Source organism: Musa acuminata, chromosome BXJ1-6 (assembly GCF_036884655.1).
Source record: "Musa acuminata AAA Group cultivar baxijiao chromosome BXJ1-6, Cavendish_Baxijiao_AAA, whole genome shotgun sequence".
Taxonomy (NCBI): domain Eukaryota; kingdom Viridiplantae; phylum Streptophyta; class Magnoliopsida; order Zingiberales; family Musaceae; genus Musa; species Musa acuminata.
Genome location: NC_088332.1, coordinates 14,257,465 through 14,275,611, shown reverse-complemented (window position 1 = coordinate 14,275,611; position 18,147 = coordinate 14,257,465). Strand labels below are relative to the sequence as shown.

General features: G+C 37.9%; 2 protein-coding genes and 2 long non-coding RNA genes across 7 annotated transcripts; 2 read left to right on the top strand and 2 right to left on the bottom strand.

Moving 5' to 3' along the window:
* The first annotated feature begins 1,836 nt into the window (after nt 1-1,836).
* Nucleotides 1,837-2,987, top strand: LOC135676441 (uncharacterized). The gene is made up of 2 exons (XR_010514284.1): nt 1,837-2,097; nt 2,658-2,987. It is a non-coding gene; the product is annotated as an uncharacterized LOC135676441 (long non-coding RNA).
* A 42-nt stretch (nt 2,988-3,029) lies between these two features.
* Nucleotides 3,030-9,368, bottom strand: LOC103988068 (mitogen-activated protein kinase kinase kinase 3). Of its 3 annotated transcripts, none has more exons than XM_009406577.3 (11): nt 8,813-9,367; nt 8,150-8,638; nt 7,828-7,915; nt 7,650-7,712; nt 6,477-6,637; nt 6,309-6,384; nt 4,866-4,925; nt 4,656-4,763; nt 4,315-4,551; nt 3,783-3,895; nt 3,030-3,700 (listed from the first exon to the last, which is right to left on the bottom strand). In XM_009406577.3, the coding sequence occupies exons 1-11, from the start codon at nt 9,232-9,234 to the stop codon at nt 3,433-3,435; spliced, it is 2,085 nt and encodes a 694-aa protein (XP_009404852.2). In that variant the 5' UTR covers nt 9,235-9,367; the 3' UTR covers nt 3,030-3,432. The 3 variants fall into 3 exon arrangements, with proteins under 3 accessions (XP_009404852.2, XP_065043687.1, XP_065043688.1); XM_065187615.1 differs by having other exon boundaries at nt 3,283-3,700; nt 3,783-3,898; XM_065187616.1 differs by lacking the exons at nt 6,309-6,384; nt 6,477-6,637 and having other exon boundaries at nt 3,283-3,700; nt 3,783-3,898; nt 8,813-9,368.
* Nucleotides 9,369-10,463: 1,095 nt separating this feature from the next.
* LOC135677729 (serine/threonine-protein kinase SRK2H-like) lies at nt 10,464-11,325 on the top strand. The gene is made up of 3 exons (XM_065190105.1): nt 10,464-10,658; nt 10,746-10,808; nt 10,904-11,325. The coding sequence occupies exons 1-3, from the start codon at nt 10,575-10,577 to the stop codon at nt 11,081-11,083; spliced, it is 327 nt and encodes a 108-aa protein (XP_065046177.1). The 5' UTR covers nt 10,464-10,574; the 3' UTR covers nt 11,084-11,325.
* A 103-nt stretch (nt 11,326-11,428) lies between these two features.
* Nucleotides 11,429-12,907, bottom strand: LOC135677728 (uncharacterized). 2 transcript variants are annotated; one of them, XR_010514741.1, is made up of 2 exons: nt 12,148-12,907; nt 11,429-12,007 (listed from the first exon to the last, which is right to left on the bottom strand). It is a non-coding gene; the product is annotated as an uncharacterized LOC135677728 (long non-coding RNA). The 2 variants fall into 2 exon arrangements; XR_010514740.1 differs by having other exon boundaries at nt 11,520-12,007; nt 12,162-12,907.
* Between the last annotated feature and the right edge of the window lie 5,240 nt (nt 12,908-18,147).

Genomic DNA, 18,147 nt, shown 5'->3' with positions numbered 1-18,147 from the left:
GCATCTTCAATTCTTGCAATTGACAGTAATATACATGCACTGTAGATTATGGCTTACGTGAACATTATGTTCTTGAGGAGCATAAAACCAAGTCCAATAATATTTTTCCTAGTCAACTGTAGTAGAGAGGGATATGGCTAATTAAACTGTGTTATATTAGCAGGGTTAATTAACATGACAATATGATTACCACAAGTTTTTATTGCCTCAATTCAATTTGTCATCTAGTAAAGCCCTTAGGCATGTCAATCAATTTAAACATGCAATATATATATATATATATATATATATATATATATATATATATATATATATATATATATATATATATATATATATATTGCAATTAGGTTATGTTGTAACCCTTGAATACTTGATCAAATCCTTTATTAGGGATGATCCTTGATGCTATTATAAGATTAACTTCATATTCCAGAAGAAATTTATCTATTTTCGTAACAAGATTATATAATTGATTCTCTATCGATCTCGTATTAATAAGAGTCTCATGTTTTGAGCCATTTTCTTGTTGAATTTTTCATCGACTATTTTATATATACACATGAAAATATTACCTAACATTTTTTTTTAATAATCTCTTAGTCAAAGTAGTTTAAGAATCTCTTAGTCAATGTAATATGATGTATCTGTGGCAACTACCACTATTAATCATATAGTATTGAGATACCTAATGTGGTTCAAAGCAATTAATATATAGTGTACTCCTCCTATACATGAATTGATATCCTTAAGTTTTTATTTATTTTGTTGCCATGCATAAAATATAGCAAGATGGAAACCACATCAAGAAAGGTTCCTACAACCTCATTGATCAAAGGATTCACAAAAAGCATGGCATCAAGTTTTCCTTATATGGAAGAAGGAAGAATGGCCCCCCCATTGCATTTGTGGATGCTTGTGGAATAGGAAATGCCTGGTCTCTTTGGTTCTAAAGCTATCAAAGATTGACTTAGTATTTAATGAGATCCATCAACTAATGGCTACATGAAGGAGGAGAAGCCAGAATCTGTCTTGGCCATTAAAAAGCATCACACCTGACCATATCTTTTCTGGAGACATCATCATTCCAACATGTAACATAATAAATGCTTACAACAAGTTATATGTGAGCATTTATTAGGTAGAGTACATGATCAAACACTTGTAAACTTTAATTTGTTAGCTTCAGATGATTCTATGGAAAGATTATCAGTAGCTTGTTTATGAACTATATTTGAAGAGCTCACTTGTTAATCAAACAAAAGAAGGAAGAGTTGTTGAAAGAAGTACTTTTTTTCTTTTTGATTTTATTTTGAGGAAAAGGGAGGCATGCTTTTAGGAGAGTATACATCTCTGTCATCCTGTACTTGGACATCTACATTGCATCTTTCCTTCAATGCACTACCTTGCCCTCTCCATTAAGTCATGAAGTGGGAAAGGTTGGGAGTAGCTTTCACCAAGCAAATACACATGGTTTGTGGTTTACTTGTGTAGGAATACACTTGGTCCTCAAGCTTGGCTGCTTAAGAAAACCACAGAAAAGGCCATCTTGAAGTTAACATCTGTGCACAGGATGGGACTTCTTATCTGCTTTAAGCTCCACTATCTCAAGCTGGACAATCTCTTCCCATCTTACATGGCTTTGACATTAAAGAAGAGTTGGAAAATAAGAGGAAACCAACATGAAGAGTTTGAGGAGGGAATTTTATCTTGGGAAAGCCCTCAACAACCATCCAAGCTAAAGTGGCAAGTGCATGAACAACTGAAACTACAGAAAACAGCAGCCATGTAACTTTTCCTTCATTTATTAGATGCAGAACATGGGTGGTTTTAATTGCCAGCTTATGTACTTTCTCTGTGTTGTGGCTGTCCTTTGGATTCCCCCAAATTGTTTCTGCCATGGTCCATGCTGCTAAAGGGTGTTGTAGGGTTGAACGCTTCACTTTGTCTATGATTTTGGCATATCCGAAGGACAGTTCATCTTCTCCACAGAAGACAGCTGAGGAGCGTTCTTGTTATTGATTGATCTTCCTTGAAATGCCACCTGATGCGGGAGGCTTCATGTGGCAGCTTGAGTGCAACTTTCTAGGGCCTGTGGTGAGTGGTTCCTTGCTTTTCTTGTCATCTTCATCTCCCCTGCCACAAATCATTAACTCCCAAGCATAGTTTGATTAACACAAGCTATGCTGAGGATAAGAGATGATGAGACTGGAGATAATTCAGACAAAAAACACTGGAATTTCATGTTTGACATGGCCACTGATGAGGCAACATGTTGCAAATGAAGAATAAGATGTCACTCAGTTCTTGTGCTGCAGTTCTTGTGCTCTTACTGACTTGTCCATCTCATTCAGTGAGATCATTCGTTGACTTTGCTGCTGAAATTTTCTGTTCATGATGCTGAAGATGATCAGTTAAACTGCTTTAAATTCTTGGATGGCCAACTCTGTTTTGGAGTTGAATAGTAGTCATCATTTCACTGGATAAAACTCATGAATACAAGCTATTGTTTGTGTGGTAATTAGATGCCAGTTGTAGTAGGTATACAAGAGACAGGACCATCCATGTCCAATATCAAATCATACTCATTTTGTTTGTCACAAATAATAATAGTATACTGGGACTCATGGGGTTGACTGAACATGCTTATTTTGCAGTCAAACCAGCCCACCAGCTGCCCACAGCTTGGTGAGCTTAGCACCAAAATAAAGAAGATGATGATGAAGCAGAAGCACTCAGCCAGGTTTTCTTAATCTTTTGGAAGGAGCATGCAGATACTAGGAAAGCTACCAATCTCCACCAAGGTCCCATGAACTATAAAAGGTAGAAATATGGACAAGCTGTGAACTAAATAATTGGGATCTACATATGTAACATGTTCAAAGGCAATAAAAAAAAAACATGCACAAAGCTTGCTGAAAAAAACCTTTGAGCACTCACTCAGGTAAGATCAAGACTATCAAGGCACGCGCACAAACAAAAAAGAAGGTCCATCATGAAGACTTTTGAAGCTTCCACTGAACACTGTGTGTTTGAATTTGCAACTCTGTTAACATCATTATGCTACAGAGCAAAAAGCTGAACTTGAAACAACTCCAGAACAAGGTCTTCATTACCACTGTCAAAACCCTCAATTACTGGTCAATTATATATTGTGAACACGTATACTCTGTACAAGCTATAAATATATGATATTCATGACATTGATCATGTTGACTCTCAACAACTTTATGAACAAAACCGACAAAACTAGCCAAAATCTTCCATCCTGAATGGAAGATGATATCACATGAAGCAATACTTTCCACCATCAATTGCAAATGCTGCCCATTGAGTCATCAACTGCATCGGACTAGGATGGACTTTTAGTATCCCATTCCAATCTTTCCACCATCAATTGCAGTGAACGGATTCAGTTTCTGACTATCATGTTTACAAACGGAGGTTCAATCTTCTCGAAGAGTCAGATGGTGTTCGGGCCTTTAGCAAGCCGATATCAGAGAAAGGATTTGAAATGTTATTGCTTAATCTAGCTGGATAGAGTATATTGTTGACTGGACTATAGTTATCTGCTCCGGAAGAATAAGATGGATGAGGAGGAGAAGGCAAGCAACTTCTGTTAAATTGTCTGAACTGCCTTAGTGGACTGGAACAGGGAGAAACAGGTAGGGACATGTTTGTTCTCAAGCTAGTTAAGTTTCTGCAAAAAATAATAAAAAAGCAATTGTTGTGAGCTTAGGAAAAGGGAACCAATTGGTCAGTCCAGTTTGGAGTTACAATACCTTGAATTCTTATATGCTGAAGGAAGTTCTGAGAGAAATCCAGATGCTTGACATATGCCATATTCCCTATCATGTAGAGAAGTGTTTTCTTTTGAAGAGAGCTCGACAGTCAACTGCTGCATATATCAGAAATGATAAATGGTTTGGTAATGAAAGAATGAACAATTTACAGTAACCACCAGAACTAAAGAAATAAACTTTCGCCACAAATTTGATTTTATTATTTGAAAGAAAGGTGTGGGAGATGTTGTCTGGCAGGAATTTCAGAAAGAAAAATAAAAACTATGGAACATGAATTAATAAGCACCATTGAAGTTAAGTTTTACAGATAAAGTACACATTTAGTAAAATAAAGCCGATAATTTATAGGTAAACTATAGCAGTTAATTCAACTAATTTTATATAGTTTACTGGGGGATAAGAAGGTTGCAATCAAGGAAAGGCAGGAAGTATAAAGAAGCTTCAGGACATCCAAGAATCATCTATTTTTAGGAGCTAAAAATGCAAACACATATAAATATTTAACTCATACCATTCTAGTACTTCTATTAGCGGAAGAAGGCAGAGTATCTCTGATTTCATTAAATTTTGCTGCATTTGTTGTTATTTGGTCTCGAACAAAAGGGTGCTCCATCAGTTGAGCAGCTGAAGGGCGAGCCATTGGATCACGCTGCAAACATAACTTTAGAAAATCCTTTCCTTCAGAAGAAAGATGGTCTGGGATTTCTGGTATATCTTTGCTATTCCCAATTTTGAATATGGCAGCTACCTAGTAATTCAAAAAAAGTACAATTATAATTACACAAGTAATGACACTCAATGTCAGAGATGTTTATGTTTCTCAAAGAAAACAGGAAAAGATGGATATAGCACCCCCTCATACTGGCTCCAGGGTGGCTTTGAAGACGCCATCTCAAGAACTGTACATCCCAGGCTCCATATATCTACAGAGAGGTTATAGCCACTTCCATTCATGATAATCTGCAGAATGTTCAAATTGCGCAAAAGTTTAGAGTGGAAACTGATCTAAGATTGTAAATTTGTTGACTTAAGATTACAACATTTGTTATATATTTAACAAACCTCAGGAGCCATCCAGTAAGGGCTTCCTTTAAATGAACGTATTGAAGTGCAAGATGATATCTGTTTCATGATGAGTTGTTAAAAATAAGTGGCAATACAGAGAAATCAATTTTCTGAAAAATCTTATGCTTAGTAAAGTACAAAATGTTTCATCAGGTAACAGACACATGTAGGATGTCTAAGCAACTGATTACTGAAAATTAGAAAGTCACTAAAAGTGATGCTTGTTTTCAGCACATATAGATAGTGTGAACTCTAATTTGTATTTTTGGAATTGACTGATAAATTTATGATGATTCCTGTAGATGTGACTTCTAATACGGCGATTAAATATGATGCTATATCCCACCACAGTTGTCTTGAGTTACATGCTACAGTAATTGAATGCAGAATGCCAGATCCAATAAGCCAAATCTGAGTGAAAATGCCACTTTCAAATCAAGTGGAAAGTACCTACATAAGGAGAAAAGCAACCAGTTTTACCATATTACCATCTGTCTCACCGTCAATAGCACTACACTCATGGAATTAAATAACATCACACAGAGAAGCAACCCTATTTTATATTATCATCATATTATAGTTTTAGTCTTTGGTACAACCATATGATACCTACCAGTGCCAACCAGACTAGTGCGATCATTTTTTTTTGTATTTTTTTTACCTTAATTATGTCTTTCATATATTTTTAAGATGTATTATAAATTATATACCACTCGACATATGTAAAACTTCTAGAAATGTAAAAATTTTTAATGAAAACTTGCAATGAGTCTTTTAAACAGTCATAAGATATACGGTACCCTTCTTGAAAAGTTGACTGAAAACTTTTTACACACTTAATAAGAGATTTTTTGGATAATCATAGGCCTATGATAATGAATAATTGACTAGAGATTATCAATGTAGTTCATCTTATGGAGTGAAAATAGTGGCCATTATAACTAACTCATCAACTTCATATGACTTAAATCACTGGTCAAAATGCTTAAGCTGAGACTGATATTAGTACACTCATTGGATCTTTATAAGTCTATGTAACCTAATAAGCTTGGGAATGAAAATGATGGATGTTTGCATTAACAATTTTTTTTTTAAATGTCACTCTGACAAAAAAACTAGACAATAACCTAATAAGCTCTTTTTTTTTTTATTAATCAATGCTAAGAGTGTTGTGCTCAGAAATATTGTTTGTTTGGTGAACCAATATAAAAAGCTTAAGTAACTACTTTTGTTTAGGTTGTACCCTCTTTTTAGATATATACATAACAATATACATGTATATATACATAATATGTAAATAATGTCTACATATATACATATACAGCAGAAGTCCACAAGCACGAATAATGTTTGTCTGACTTATGATCTCAGCTAGAAACTTTCATTTTTCCAGATTATTCAGCTAACAATATTTTAAGCTTAAAAACTTAAGAAGCTTACATGTTTAGCCATTCCAAAATCAGCCAGTTTGATTTTACCATTAGGATCTACAAGTATATTTGCTCCTTTGATATCCCTGCAAAATAGCTATCCACTTTCAATAACCACATTGGTTACAAAATTTTTCCAATGCAAGGATATATAACTTGGAAAGGCACCAGCCAGTACCTGTGCACAGTATTCCTCTCATGCAAGTATGAAAGCCCAGAAAGGATCTGTGCAGTATAGTTCCGGATTAGAGGTTCACTAAAAGGACCATACTCCTGAAGTAGCTTGTGAATAGAACCCCCAGAGATATACTCCAGATAGACTGAGAGTGTATCTTCAGCCTGTACAAGGAATTCTGAATTAATCAGTTACTGAAATATGTTTATAACCTAATCAACTTTTCAAAAAAAGAACTCTCGGGAGTAATTTTCAAATGGAAATCAAGTCAGAGTACTTTTGAAAAGAATAGTTATTATCCTTTCTTGTAAAACATGTATATAGTTATCAAATATCAACACAAGGTTAATAATGAATATCTCTAGTAGTAATTTCTTCATTTTCTATGTACAAACCTAACTAACTTCTTGCCGAATGCATTCAGAAACCCAATTAGTCTGCAGAGCTCTGAATTCTACTTTGCTCTCATTTTAACGGTCACTGTTGGATGGGGAATTCTTGGTCTACTCAGTTGATACTGTGCAAGAATTAGGTTAGATGTGTATGTTCATGCATTTGCACAGATATACAGAGACCTGCAAGCAGGATGAGAAGAAGGGAAGACGAAGGCAAATACACTATTGGACTTATCCACTCCATCATTGAGTTAAGTGAAAACTCAAATAGCCATCATGAATCATTATTACCACTGAATATGCACAAAAAGTACTAGCTTAATCTTATTATCATACATAGGATAGGATTAATCTTACATGACTAACATGAAGAACATATATCACATTGGAAGACCAGTTGAAAAAAGGATATTTTTGGCTCATATTTCTTTCAAGTTTTAAATTGATTTGATAAGACCAAACTGCAATGATTGAGTTTGTTGGGTTCAGGGAGTGCATAAGTGTCAAGATATGTCATGTCCATGATCTAGGCTGGCCTGGTTTGTTAATAACTAGGTTGCTCAAACTTAAAGCACTTTTTTGTCAGACAACTGTGGCTCATTTTCTTTACTTTTATGTCTCTCTTTCACGTATGTCATTAATTTTGTCCATGATGCACAACCAAAACTTGTCAAGCATCCTAACAATGGAAATATTTTAATTTACAAATTAGAAAGATGCATATGCGATGAGGTTCTTGCAAAGATGAAAAAAAAGAACTACTTGAATGTTTTCAGATTACCAGCTCACTGCCATAGTACTGCACAATATTTAGATGGGACAGCTGACTGAGCAAAGCAATTTCCTGACAGAAGAGAGCATATTTCACATTAACTTTCTCGATATGATGAAGATTGCACAAAAAGGAAACTCATATATAGGAATAGATGTTCTCCAAGTCAAAGAAAATTAGAAATTGCCTGGCTTAGTTGCTTGAGACACTCTTTTGAATTTTTGTCATCAAATATGTCTTTGACCTCTTTGATTGCACACATCTGCCCACTCTCACTGGAGGATGAATAAAAAGTCAGATTTAGTATATTTTAGTAGATGGGAATCCAAAAAGCTGTAGCCCATAGTGCATATCAATGAAAATAAATAGCAGATATCTCCAATTGAAAATGCAAAACCCCGTCACAAGACCACTTTGATTGATCTTCATGGATCATATTATATGCTTATAAAATTCCAAAGATAATGTGCATCATACACCAATGCAGAAAGAGAGCAGGGAATAAGCACCTGTTAAATCCAAGATAGACATGGCCAAAGGTTCCCCTGCCGATCAATTTTCCCCTCTTCCACTGCAGCCTTGGAGAACGTGAAGAAGAGGATGAAGAGCTAGGGGAGCTTGGAGGAAGAGGTAAGGGATGAGGTGGGCTCCTAAAATCATCCTGTCGTTGGCTTGGGGAGACTGGACATAAACCAAATGCTTTGGAATACACAGGGGAGGTAGGAAAAGGATGCCCAGGGGAAGAAATTGCAGTTCTTCTACCATATAAAGTCTCAGCCGAAGATTGGACACGAGAGTAGGCAGTCCTACCATTAGAGGAAGGATCGAATCCGTGTGATTGTGACTCTTTTCTTGGAGTATCAGAGCTTTCAAAGTATTTCGGATGTTCCAAAGCTGCAACGCGGGAGAAGAGCTGCCGGTCTTCAGTTGTATACTGAGGCGATTGCAAGTCAGGTGCTACATTTCTTCCCCTTGGCATGCTGATCGTATCCGGATACCTAATCGATCCAACAACATCAAGAGATTAAAGATCATATTTTGCATCTGGACCGAGAACCCTCGAGCCAGATTCACGTCGACGCATCATGAACTGGAATTTAGTCCTGATCGAATAAACGTGATGATAACCATCCCCAAAAGACTCGATTGGAAGGGAAGCCAAAAGAAAATACCTGTAGAACCCGAGATCAGGAGTCTCATCCGACGACGCCGAGGAGCTGCCGCTGGAGGTCGACACCGACGTCGACGCCGACGCCGACCCCGCGACCGCCGGGTGCTCGTGAGACACCAAAGACGGCAGTGGCGACGAGACCGACTTCGGCAGCGGAAGCGGTTGACCGAACACCGAAACATTCCCGCCACCACTTCCACAGCCGCCGCCGGCGGAAATGGGGGAAGGAACTTTGCTCCGTCTGAAGCCAAGAATCCCGTCAAAGATGTTACCTTTCACCTTCCCGCGCCCGCTGCCGCGCTTCGGCGTCACGTCCTCATCGTCCACCGGGTGCGACTGCTCCTGCTCCGCCGCAGACCGACGACTGGAACTGGGCTTCGGCTTGGACTTCGACTTCCCCTCCCACCAAGCTGGCATCTTCATGGCATAAACCCGAGCGAGAATCGCGAAAGAATACGGAAGAGATTGGAGCTCAAAAAGAGCAACCAGAATCGACCCCAAAAGCGAGGTAGCGAGGGGCTACAAAGGAAACAACAGGAGGCCGGCGGCTATTCGTGAAGAAACAATGGAACAAATACCCCCACCTTAATACAATGCGGGGAAACCCTTACCACCGTCTGATCTATAATTCGCACATCCTAAAGCGCACTCTCTCTGCGTGTCCCACGAGGAGAACGCTGCGCCAACGAGCGAGCTTTCACCTACGGACTGACCCATAATAAACACGATGCGTTAAACGTAATGATCCGTTCGATCTGCTAGAGATCCGGATAAACACGAATCCTAATGCAATACGAAAGTGAGCGGAAGGAGAGGAGGGAACCGTTGAAGAAGCCGTCAAAACCAAACATTTCCCGGAGAGCAAGACATGTACCAGAGAACGCTGTTCTCTTCTCCTTCAACGAGGTACAGAAATCCGAGTCAACTCGACAGGTCAACCCGTTCGAACTCCGGGATGGTTTGATACGTCGTGGCCCCCATTTGTTCATTTACAGTTTCTAGATGCATTTATCACACACGATGTCGGCGGATCCAAAGACATTAAAATCCATCCGACGACATATATCAAATAATAAAATGTGTTTTATTGACACGTACGTTAGGGTGCAGCGGTCTGCGTGTTGCACACCGCACCGTCCGTTGCTACCTAATTCGTATCGGGATATCAAGAAATGGGATGGATATGGTTGAGCTAACGAGTCAAGATAAGTGTGATGAAGATTTGACCAACATGAATCGGTCAATCCTGGGGACTTTGACTTGTTTCCTGTTCGAACGGTTCAAGCGTGGGAAATTGACGGGCCTAACCCCCACATTTGGGTTGAGACTGTCGTGCATGAACGAGTAATTTGTGTGCATGTTTATTGCTTGGTGGACTCTGATCAGATCACTACGACGGCATGGCTACGGTGAAGCGTACTGGAATCGTGTGTTCTGATCTAGAATGTTGTGGGTGCGCGTAGAAGGTGGCGAGGAGGACGAAGTCGGCGGGCGCAGCCGACACGGCGCGCAAAACGTGTCCTCCTCCGACGCATCATGTGACGGCCACCGCCATGGTGGCCACCTCGTGCCACCTGCGATCATGCGCGACAAATATATGCACAGGTGTGCGCCCGCTCCGTCATGGTTTACCGTGCACGTGTTCCGCTCTCCCGCCTCCCTCCCTTGTATAAGAAACCGCACACGAGGTGAGTCCATTTACGTGTTTCTTCTGCTTCTTCTTGTGGTGGCAGCTTACCAAGAGAGAGAGCGATAGAAGAGAGATGGCGATCATCGCACTGGAGAGGAAATCGTCCATAGAGGCAGAGCCTCGGACACTCACAGTGGCCGAGCTCCAGGTCGCGAGGGTATGTAATATTCTCCTTTATTCTTTGTGCTTGGAGGTGTTGGTGGATTCCTGATACGTCGTTTCTCTTTTAACTTTGCTGTTTCAGGAGGCCGCTATGTTTATACTGAACAACAATCTTATGGAGGAGGCCAGGAAGATCTTCACCGAGGTAAGAAACCCTATGGATGTGAGTTTTCATGCTATAAGTTGAGACTCTGTAATCTTCAGTCGGTAATGGTGGTTTGCTTGCTGTTTTCTCACCAGGGTCTAAAACCAGTGCCGAGCATAAGAGACTACGACCTTTTCGAGGATTGTGATGATGAGTATGAGGAGGAGGCGGAGGAGGAGGAGGAGGAAGAAGGAGATGAGATGAGGGATTGGGTAGAATTGGAGCAATCGTATCATACCTGTCTGCAAATCGACGTCGCGAATGCCTCCTTTTAGCTGTTTACTTTTGCTACACGGGGTTCCTTTTCATATATTGGAGGCATGGTGAGCTAAAAGTTATCGAGAGGTGTGAACATGCTGATAGGAAGAGAGATGATTTCTACTGAATATATGATGTACAGTGTCCAATTCTTTATTGTATCAAACATGCATCTGGTCTTCCAAATAGCTTGGTAATCTTTCCTGCTCTATTTAACATCATTGTTAATGGTGTTTCCATCCAGAATTTTGGAGAATCATTATTATTCTGTGTTGCCAATGCTGCAATTTAATACTCTGATGATGCAAGAGAGAAGCTAGTAAGCACAAACATTCAGAGATAACAGAGTCGGAATACAAATGTAAGGACAGAATTAAAGCTGCCATTGCTGTTCGTCACAAAGAGAACCCCAGCTAATAATGGAAGCTTAAATTATCAATGGGTACAAAATCCTACAATGAAATCGACAATCTGCTTTATTCAAATAACCTGCATATTTAGGCAAAGTATTCTGAAGAACAAATACAAAGAGAAGATAGTTCGGATAGTGTCGAGGTGAGACAGAGTATCTGCTTCTTATTCCCCTCGGAAACAACTAGGCAAATGCAGCGAATAGCAGCAGCAGCAAGCACAGCTCAGGCCGTCTTGCTCATTGTAGGACTAAGCAACACCCCCCTGGAAGATGAGGACTTCAATGGTGTTCCTTTAGTCTCCTCGGACTCCATTACACCTGTGGCCTCAAAAGATTGAAGCTTTCGCTTCTTCAAACCTTGCCTCAGAAAGAGACTTTCTTTTTGCTTCAGAACCAATTATTAGGAATCAGCATAACATGCATAATGCCATGGAATTGTCTTTAATTGAGCAATTGTGAGACCTTCACTCTGCTCTGGGACAGACCTTCCTTCAGCAAATTGGAACCCTCTCCATGGGAGATCTCTCAACTGGAAAGGGCATGTTAAAAATTAAAGCTTTTTTGTCACTAATTCTCCGACTATTGGCTTGTGTGAACCAACAGTAGGCGTAAACATAGATTAATCAGCGAGGCTGAGGAAGTGCAGGTGATTAATGGAGGCAAAGGCACCTAAGCTATTGTACCCGAGCTTGAAGTAAGGGCCTTGCTGCTTCTGCTGCCATATGAAGAGCCAGCAAGAACGGTAATACCTGCCCCTGCAAAAGGGTCTTGAGAAAGAAATCGGACGGTGGTTCGTCGACACCGGGGGGAGAAACTTTCGGACTTGCGTCGCTGCCGAAGGCATAAAGGGGAAGTTTGGATACTGTAAACAATTCTACAGCAAGAAACAAACAGAATCTTGGAGGAATAATACAAATCAAGATGCGATTTTGTGCGTCACCAGGCAAGCAGCAGTTGCCGAGGCAGTTTCGGCCGCAGCCCCCGGGCTGGCCGGAATCCTCCTGGCAGGTAGAGAGCACGGTGGGAACCCTCCTGATGGTCACCATCTTTATCTCTTTCTCTCTATCTGTCCTTTCAGGTGAACCAGTCAAAGAAGGGGGAAAAGGCTAATCTAAGATAAGATAAGATAGGGAGGCAAGAGAGGAGCAGCCGTCTCCGGTGAGGGAGAGGATGTCGGAGGGGCTGCCGCCGGCGGAGGGGAGGGCACCGCGACCACCGTGCGGGGCGGGGCTGCGCTCCTTGTCCAAGACGAGGCAGAGGCTGTGGGATTCCCACCGGCAGGTCCCAATGCTACAACCCGCGATCGGCCAACTCTGGCGCTTCTTCTTCTTCTTCTTCTTCTTCTTCTTCTTCTCCTTCACACCCACCTCGATCGCTCTCGCTGCGCCTCGAGAAAGGTTCGTCTCAGCCACAGAGGGACACGTGGGTGGTAAATGGTGGGGCCCTTTATTCCCCTACTACTATTAGCTGCATAATTTTATTTGGCCTTTTCTTTTTGTATTCTTTATTGTTTATTACAATGAGAAAATTAACCCATTATGAATAAAATATAATTAATTATTTTTATTATCTTTAATTCGATTTTGTGTAATGAGCCGAATCAAAAATAAAATTATATAAATAAAAATAAGAAAAAAAAAATAAAAGAAGGACAATATTAGAATATTGAAAAACAGGGGTGTCTATAGAAAAAAATAAAATTGGATTTGTTTGGAAAAAAATAAAAAAAAAATCAAAGGATTTTTCTGAAAATTCGCCCCAATAATATTTTGTGTATTTGTGTATCTCAAATACACTAAAGGTTAGCTCTCCTTAGAGAGCTTTCTGCTGCCATATGTGATAGGGATCATTGAATGTTTAGGTTTGATAGTAGATGATGCAGTAACCATTTGCTTTTAACTATTCCTAGAAATTAGAGAATCCCTATCAAAAATGATGTTTGGAATCCCTATAAAAAATGATGTTTGATACCACTTGTTATTGTGTAGCTTTCTTTGAGATTTGCAAATACTTGCAAGGCCTTCTAATGAAATAATTATTATTTCCATTGAGCATCAATCTCTAAGACATTTTGTAGTGTTTCCACATTCGAGGAGTCATGATTGATCAAATAAAAATTTCTCTCTAAGTAAAAGCTACCCATATCTCATTCTTGTAAAAGCTTACACTAAGAGTACATTTGGTAAGATTAAAAATATATGTAATCATTTTCATAATAGCTCAAGTTTAGTTAAGTGAATTTAAAATAAAAATATACCTTGAAAGATATTGCATAATTTCTATCTTGGAACTTCGATAGATATTGCATACATGTTGTTTTTTCATCTTAGGCTTGAGTGCACGAGATTATTTTGATCAAATATTTTTTTACTTAGAAAGACACATGTAACGGATGGATATAATGTATATAAAGAAATGATTGTTATAATGTATATAAAGGACTAATTGTTATGAATATTTTTTGTTTTGGATTGATATAATGTATATAAAGGAATAATTTGATCATGTCGGATACTTCAAATACTTTTTCATCGTAAATAGATACATCACATGTAAGGAAAGTTTTGGATGCGTCGAATGTTATATATGAATGTTTTTTTTACTAGGTTGGCATATTACATACAAAAGGATACTTTGATCATGTTGGATGCTTCATATATTTTTTCTTAGGCAAACACATCATGCTTAAGAGGATGCTACAGGCATATAACATGTTTCAAATATTTTTTTTATCTTAGATGAACACATTATGTATAACCAAAGTTCTTTTATTAAATATACGAAAAGCTTTCGACAAAGAGGAGTAACCAAGAAAAATATCTTCGTCAGATTTTACATCAAATTTTTCTAAGGTATCTTTTTCATTTAAAACAAAATATTTACAATCGAAAACTTTAAAATACAAAATATTAGATCTTTTATTGTTCCACAATTCATAAGGAGTTTTGAAAAGTAATAGTCTTACAAGAACCATGTTCATGACATAACATATTGTGCTAACGGCTTCAGCCCAAAAATATTTTTATACACTATGTTCATTAATAATGGTTCTTGCCATTTCTTATAAACTTATATTTTTTTTCTTAACAACTTCATTTTGTTGAGGGTTTCTTGGAGCGGAGAAGTTATGGTTATACCCATTGAAATCATAAATGTTTTTAAATCATGGTTTTGAAATTCACAACCATAATCACTTCCAATAGAGGCAATCATAAAATCCTTTTTATTTTGAACTAATTTTATAAAATTTTAAAAAAAATATTTAAAGTAATCACTTTTATGTACCAAGAAATATGTCCAAGTGTATCCATTATAATTATTAACAATTACAAAGACGTATTTACTACCTCCTTGTTATATCAATTGGTCCAAATAAATCCATATGGATCAATTGTAGTGGTCTAGAGGTGCTTATTTGATTCTTTGATTTTAAATTTTATTTATTTATTTTCCTAGTTCGCATGCATCACAAATTTTATCTTTGACAAATTTAATTTAGGCATATCTCTTACTAATTCTTTAGTTAAAATTTATGAAATTAGTTTCATATTTGCATGACTTAATCTTTTTAAAGCCATACATCATCATTTAAAACTGAAAAGCAAGTCTCATCACAAAACTTATCAAGATCAATAGTATAGACATTGTTGGTCTTTAAGGTAATCAAAGATCTATTTATATGTGGTATTTATATAATGCAAGCATTAGATTCAAATTTGATGTTATAACCTTTATCACACAATTGACTAATGCTTAGCAAGTTATGTTTTAAACCATCTATTAATAAAATATTTTCAATCAAAAGGTTTGATTTATTACCTATATTTCCTTTGCCAATAATTTTTCCTTTGTTGTTGTCTCCGAATGTGGCAAATCCTTCGTCTTGGCTTGTGAGCTTAGACAAGTGTATTGGATCTCTAGTCATGTGCCTTGAGCATCCACTATCAAGGTATCATCTCTTGCTTCTAGCTTGTGATTATAGACATATCTATAAGAAATGAGGTTTTCTTTTAGGTACCCATTTAACCTTGGGTCCCTCATAAATAGATCTACCTATCATTAAGTGATTTATGGTTCCTTTAGCAACTGAAACTAATTTGTATGGACTATACCTTTTAAATAGATATTTATCGGCAAAATGACCATATTTTTCATAAAAAATATATTTTTCTTAGGTGAGACATGTAATGTAGGTTCTTTAACGAAGATAGTTGGCTTTTATTGAGTGTTACTCATAAGGCTAATTCCTTCCTTTCTATGAACATGGCCTTTCTTAGTAAGGATCATGTTTAGAGATTTATTACCTATTTTAAATTTTTTTAATATTTCTTGTAGTAAGATATTTTCTTTTTTAAGTGAATTTGTCTCATCATACTTTAGTGCAAGAAGCTAACATACTATCACTATGCTCATTTTTTAATTTATCAAATATACTAACAAGAGAAGCATGTTCTTTTTTTAACAACTTATATTTTTTACTAACTAGCTTACATTCATCGTATAGATCATTAAAAATAATAAATAAATCATCATAAGCTAAATAAGATTTGATTGAGTCACTTACCTCATCATTGAGAGCCATTAGAGCGTAATTTGTAACTTCGTCTTTGTTGATTGGCTCCTCATCTTCGGATGCACTCGAATCGTCCTAAGTTACTTTGAGCACCTTCTTTTTCTTTGGTAACTTCTTTTTCACTTGGGGACATTCATTTTTAAAGTGTCCCGACTTCTTGCATTCATGCAAATTATTTGGTCCTTTTTTAGTTCACTTTTGTTCTTAAAGCCTTATTTTGTTTTGTTCCTTTTTATGAATTTTTTAAACTTTCTTGTAAGGAGTGCTAAGTCATCATCATCATCACCAGAGTTTTCACCCAAGTGGCATTCTTTGGTTCTAAGTGTCATGTCCTTCCTGTTCTTTCGAGGGTTGTTCTCAAGTTCATCATGTGCTATACACATCAGTTCGTAGGTCATCAAGGACTTGATAAATTCTTCAAGCGAAAAGTTATTTAGGTCTTTTGCTTCTTGTATTGCTATTACTTTAGGATCCCAACTTTTTGAAAGAGATCTTAATATCTTGTTAACAAGTTCAAAATTAAAAAAAATTTTACCAAGTGCTTTTAGACCATTGACGACATCTGTAAAATGAGTGTACATGTTTCCAACGGTCTTGCTTGGTTTTATGCGAAACAACTTATAGCTATGAACCAAAAGATTAAATTTTGACTATTTAATCCTACTTGTGCCTTCGTGTGTAACTTCAAGTGTGTGCCAAATCTCATGTGCAGTTTCGCATATGAAAACCCGATTAAATTCATTTTTATCAAGGGCATAAAACAAAGTGTTTATCGCTTTAGCATTCAAAGAAAAAGTTTTCTTTTCCAAATAATTCCATTTATTCATTGATTTGGAAGACTTCTCAAAACCACTTTCAGCTATGTCCCACAATTCGAAATCCATAGAAAGAAAGAAAATTCTCATTCTAGTTTTCAATACGTATAGTCCGTCCTATTGAACATAGGAGGACGAGTGATAGAAAGACCCGCTTGATTGTTGGCAATCTCTCTTGGGTTTGAAACCAAATAGAGAGTAACTTTACTTTGATACCAATTGTTAGGATCGTGAATGACACTAAGCGAGGGGGGGGGGGGGGGGTGAATTAATGCTATCGAAAAAATATTTTGAAACTTTCAACTTTATAAAAACATATCAGAAAAGATATTGAAAGTGTGCTTAACTTAGAATAAGAGTGATAAGCAATTAAGGCAGAAAACAACAGTAATGAAGAGCAACAAGAAAGTGCACACCAATTTTATAGTGGTTCGGTCGTCATGACCTATGTCCACTCTTGATTCCTCCTTCATTGAGGCCACCATCATTTAATATCAGTCTTCCTTCAATAGGCAAAGACCAACTATCCTCTTACAACTCTTTTGTTAGGATCAAGAGCACTAAGAGGGGGGGGGGGGGGGGGGGGGGTGTGAATTAGTACAGCGGAAAACTTTCGTCGGTTAAAAACGACGTTCGTACAATAAAAGCGTTTTCGATGAAAAACTGTTTTGAAAAGTTCTTCAACTTAAGAGTAAATGGAAGTATAGTTGACGTAAAGTAATGGAGGCAGTTTGCAGTGAAGATAAAGAGCAGAATGTAAATGCAAATCGAGATTTAGAGTGGTTTGGTCAATCTTGACCTACATCCACTTTTGGCTTCCTCCACCGATAAGGTCACCGACGTCCACTAGAGGCCTTCCTTCAATAGGCGAAGGCCAACTACCCTTTTACAGTTTCACTCCTTTTGACGGGCTTAGGAGACAACCCTTACAGATTTTTCACTCATCTCTTGAATGATCAAAACATAGAAGAAAAGAGCGAGAAGAACTTTTGGCCTTTACAACACTTTTGAGCTCTAAAAATCACATAATAAGATCAAGATTTTGGTGCCCTTTCATGCAGGAAAGGGTGGGGTTTATGTAGGCCCCAAACTGGTTTGAATTTGGAGCTCAAAAATGTCATCTCCCGGATTTCCGGGGTCCTGGCGGTACTACCGTCAGACTGGGTGGTACCACCGCTTGACAAAGCTCGGAGATCGAGCTCTGGCCATACCATTGCCTGACATGGGCGGTACCACCGCCTGGCAGAGCTTGGAGATCAAGCTCAGGCGGTACCACCGCTT

Coding starts and splice junctions, on each gene's coding strand:
- LOC103988068 (XM_065187615.1), bottom strand. CDS start 9,234: ATGAAGATGCCAGCTTGGTGGGAGGGGAAGTCGAAGTCCAAGCCGAAG. Junction 4,552..4,655: donor CCTGGAGCCAGTATGAGGGG/GTGCTATATCCA, acceptor TTGAATTACTAG/GTAGCTGCCATATTCAAAAT. Junction 3,899..4,314: donor CTAATAGAAGTACTAGAATG/GTATGAGTTAAA, acceptor TGATATATGCAG/CAGTTGACTGTCGAGCTCTC.
- LOC135677729 (XM_065190105.1), top strand. CDS start 10,575: ATGGCGATCATCGCACTGGAGAGGAAATCGTCCATAGAGGCAGAGCCT. Junction 10,659..10,745: donor CCGAGCTCCAGGTCGCGAGG/GTATGTAATATT, acceptor TTGCTGTTTCAG/GAGGCCGCTATGTTTATACT. Junction 10,809..10,903: donor CCAGGAAGATCTTCACCGAG/GTAAGAAACCCT, acceptor TTTTCTCACCAG/GGTCTAAAACCAGTGCCGAG.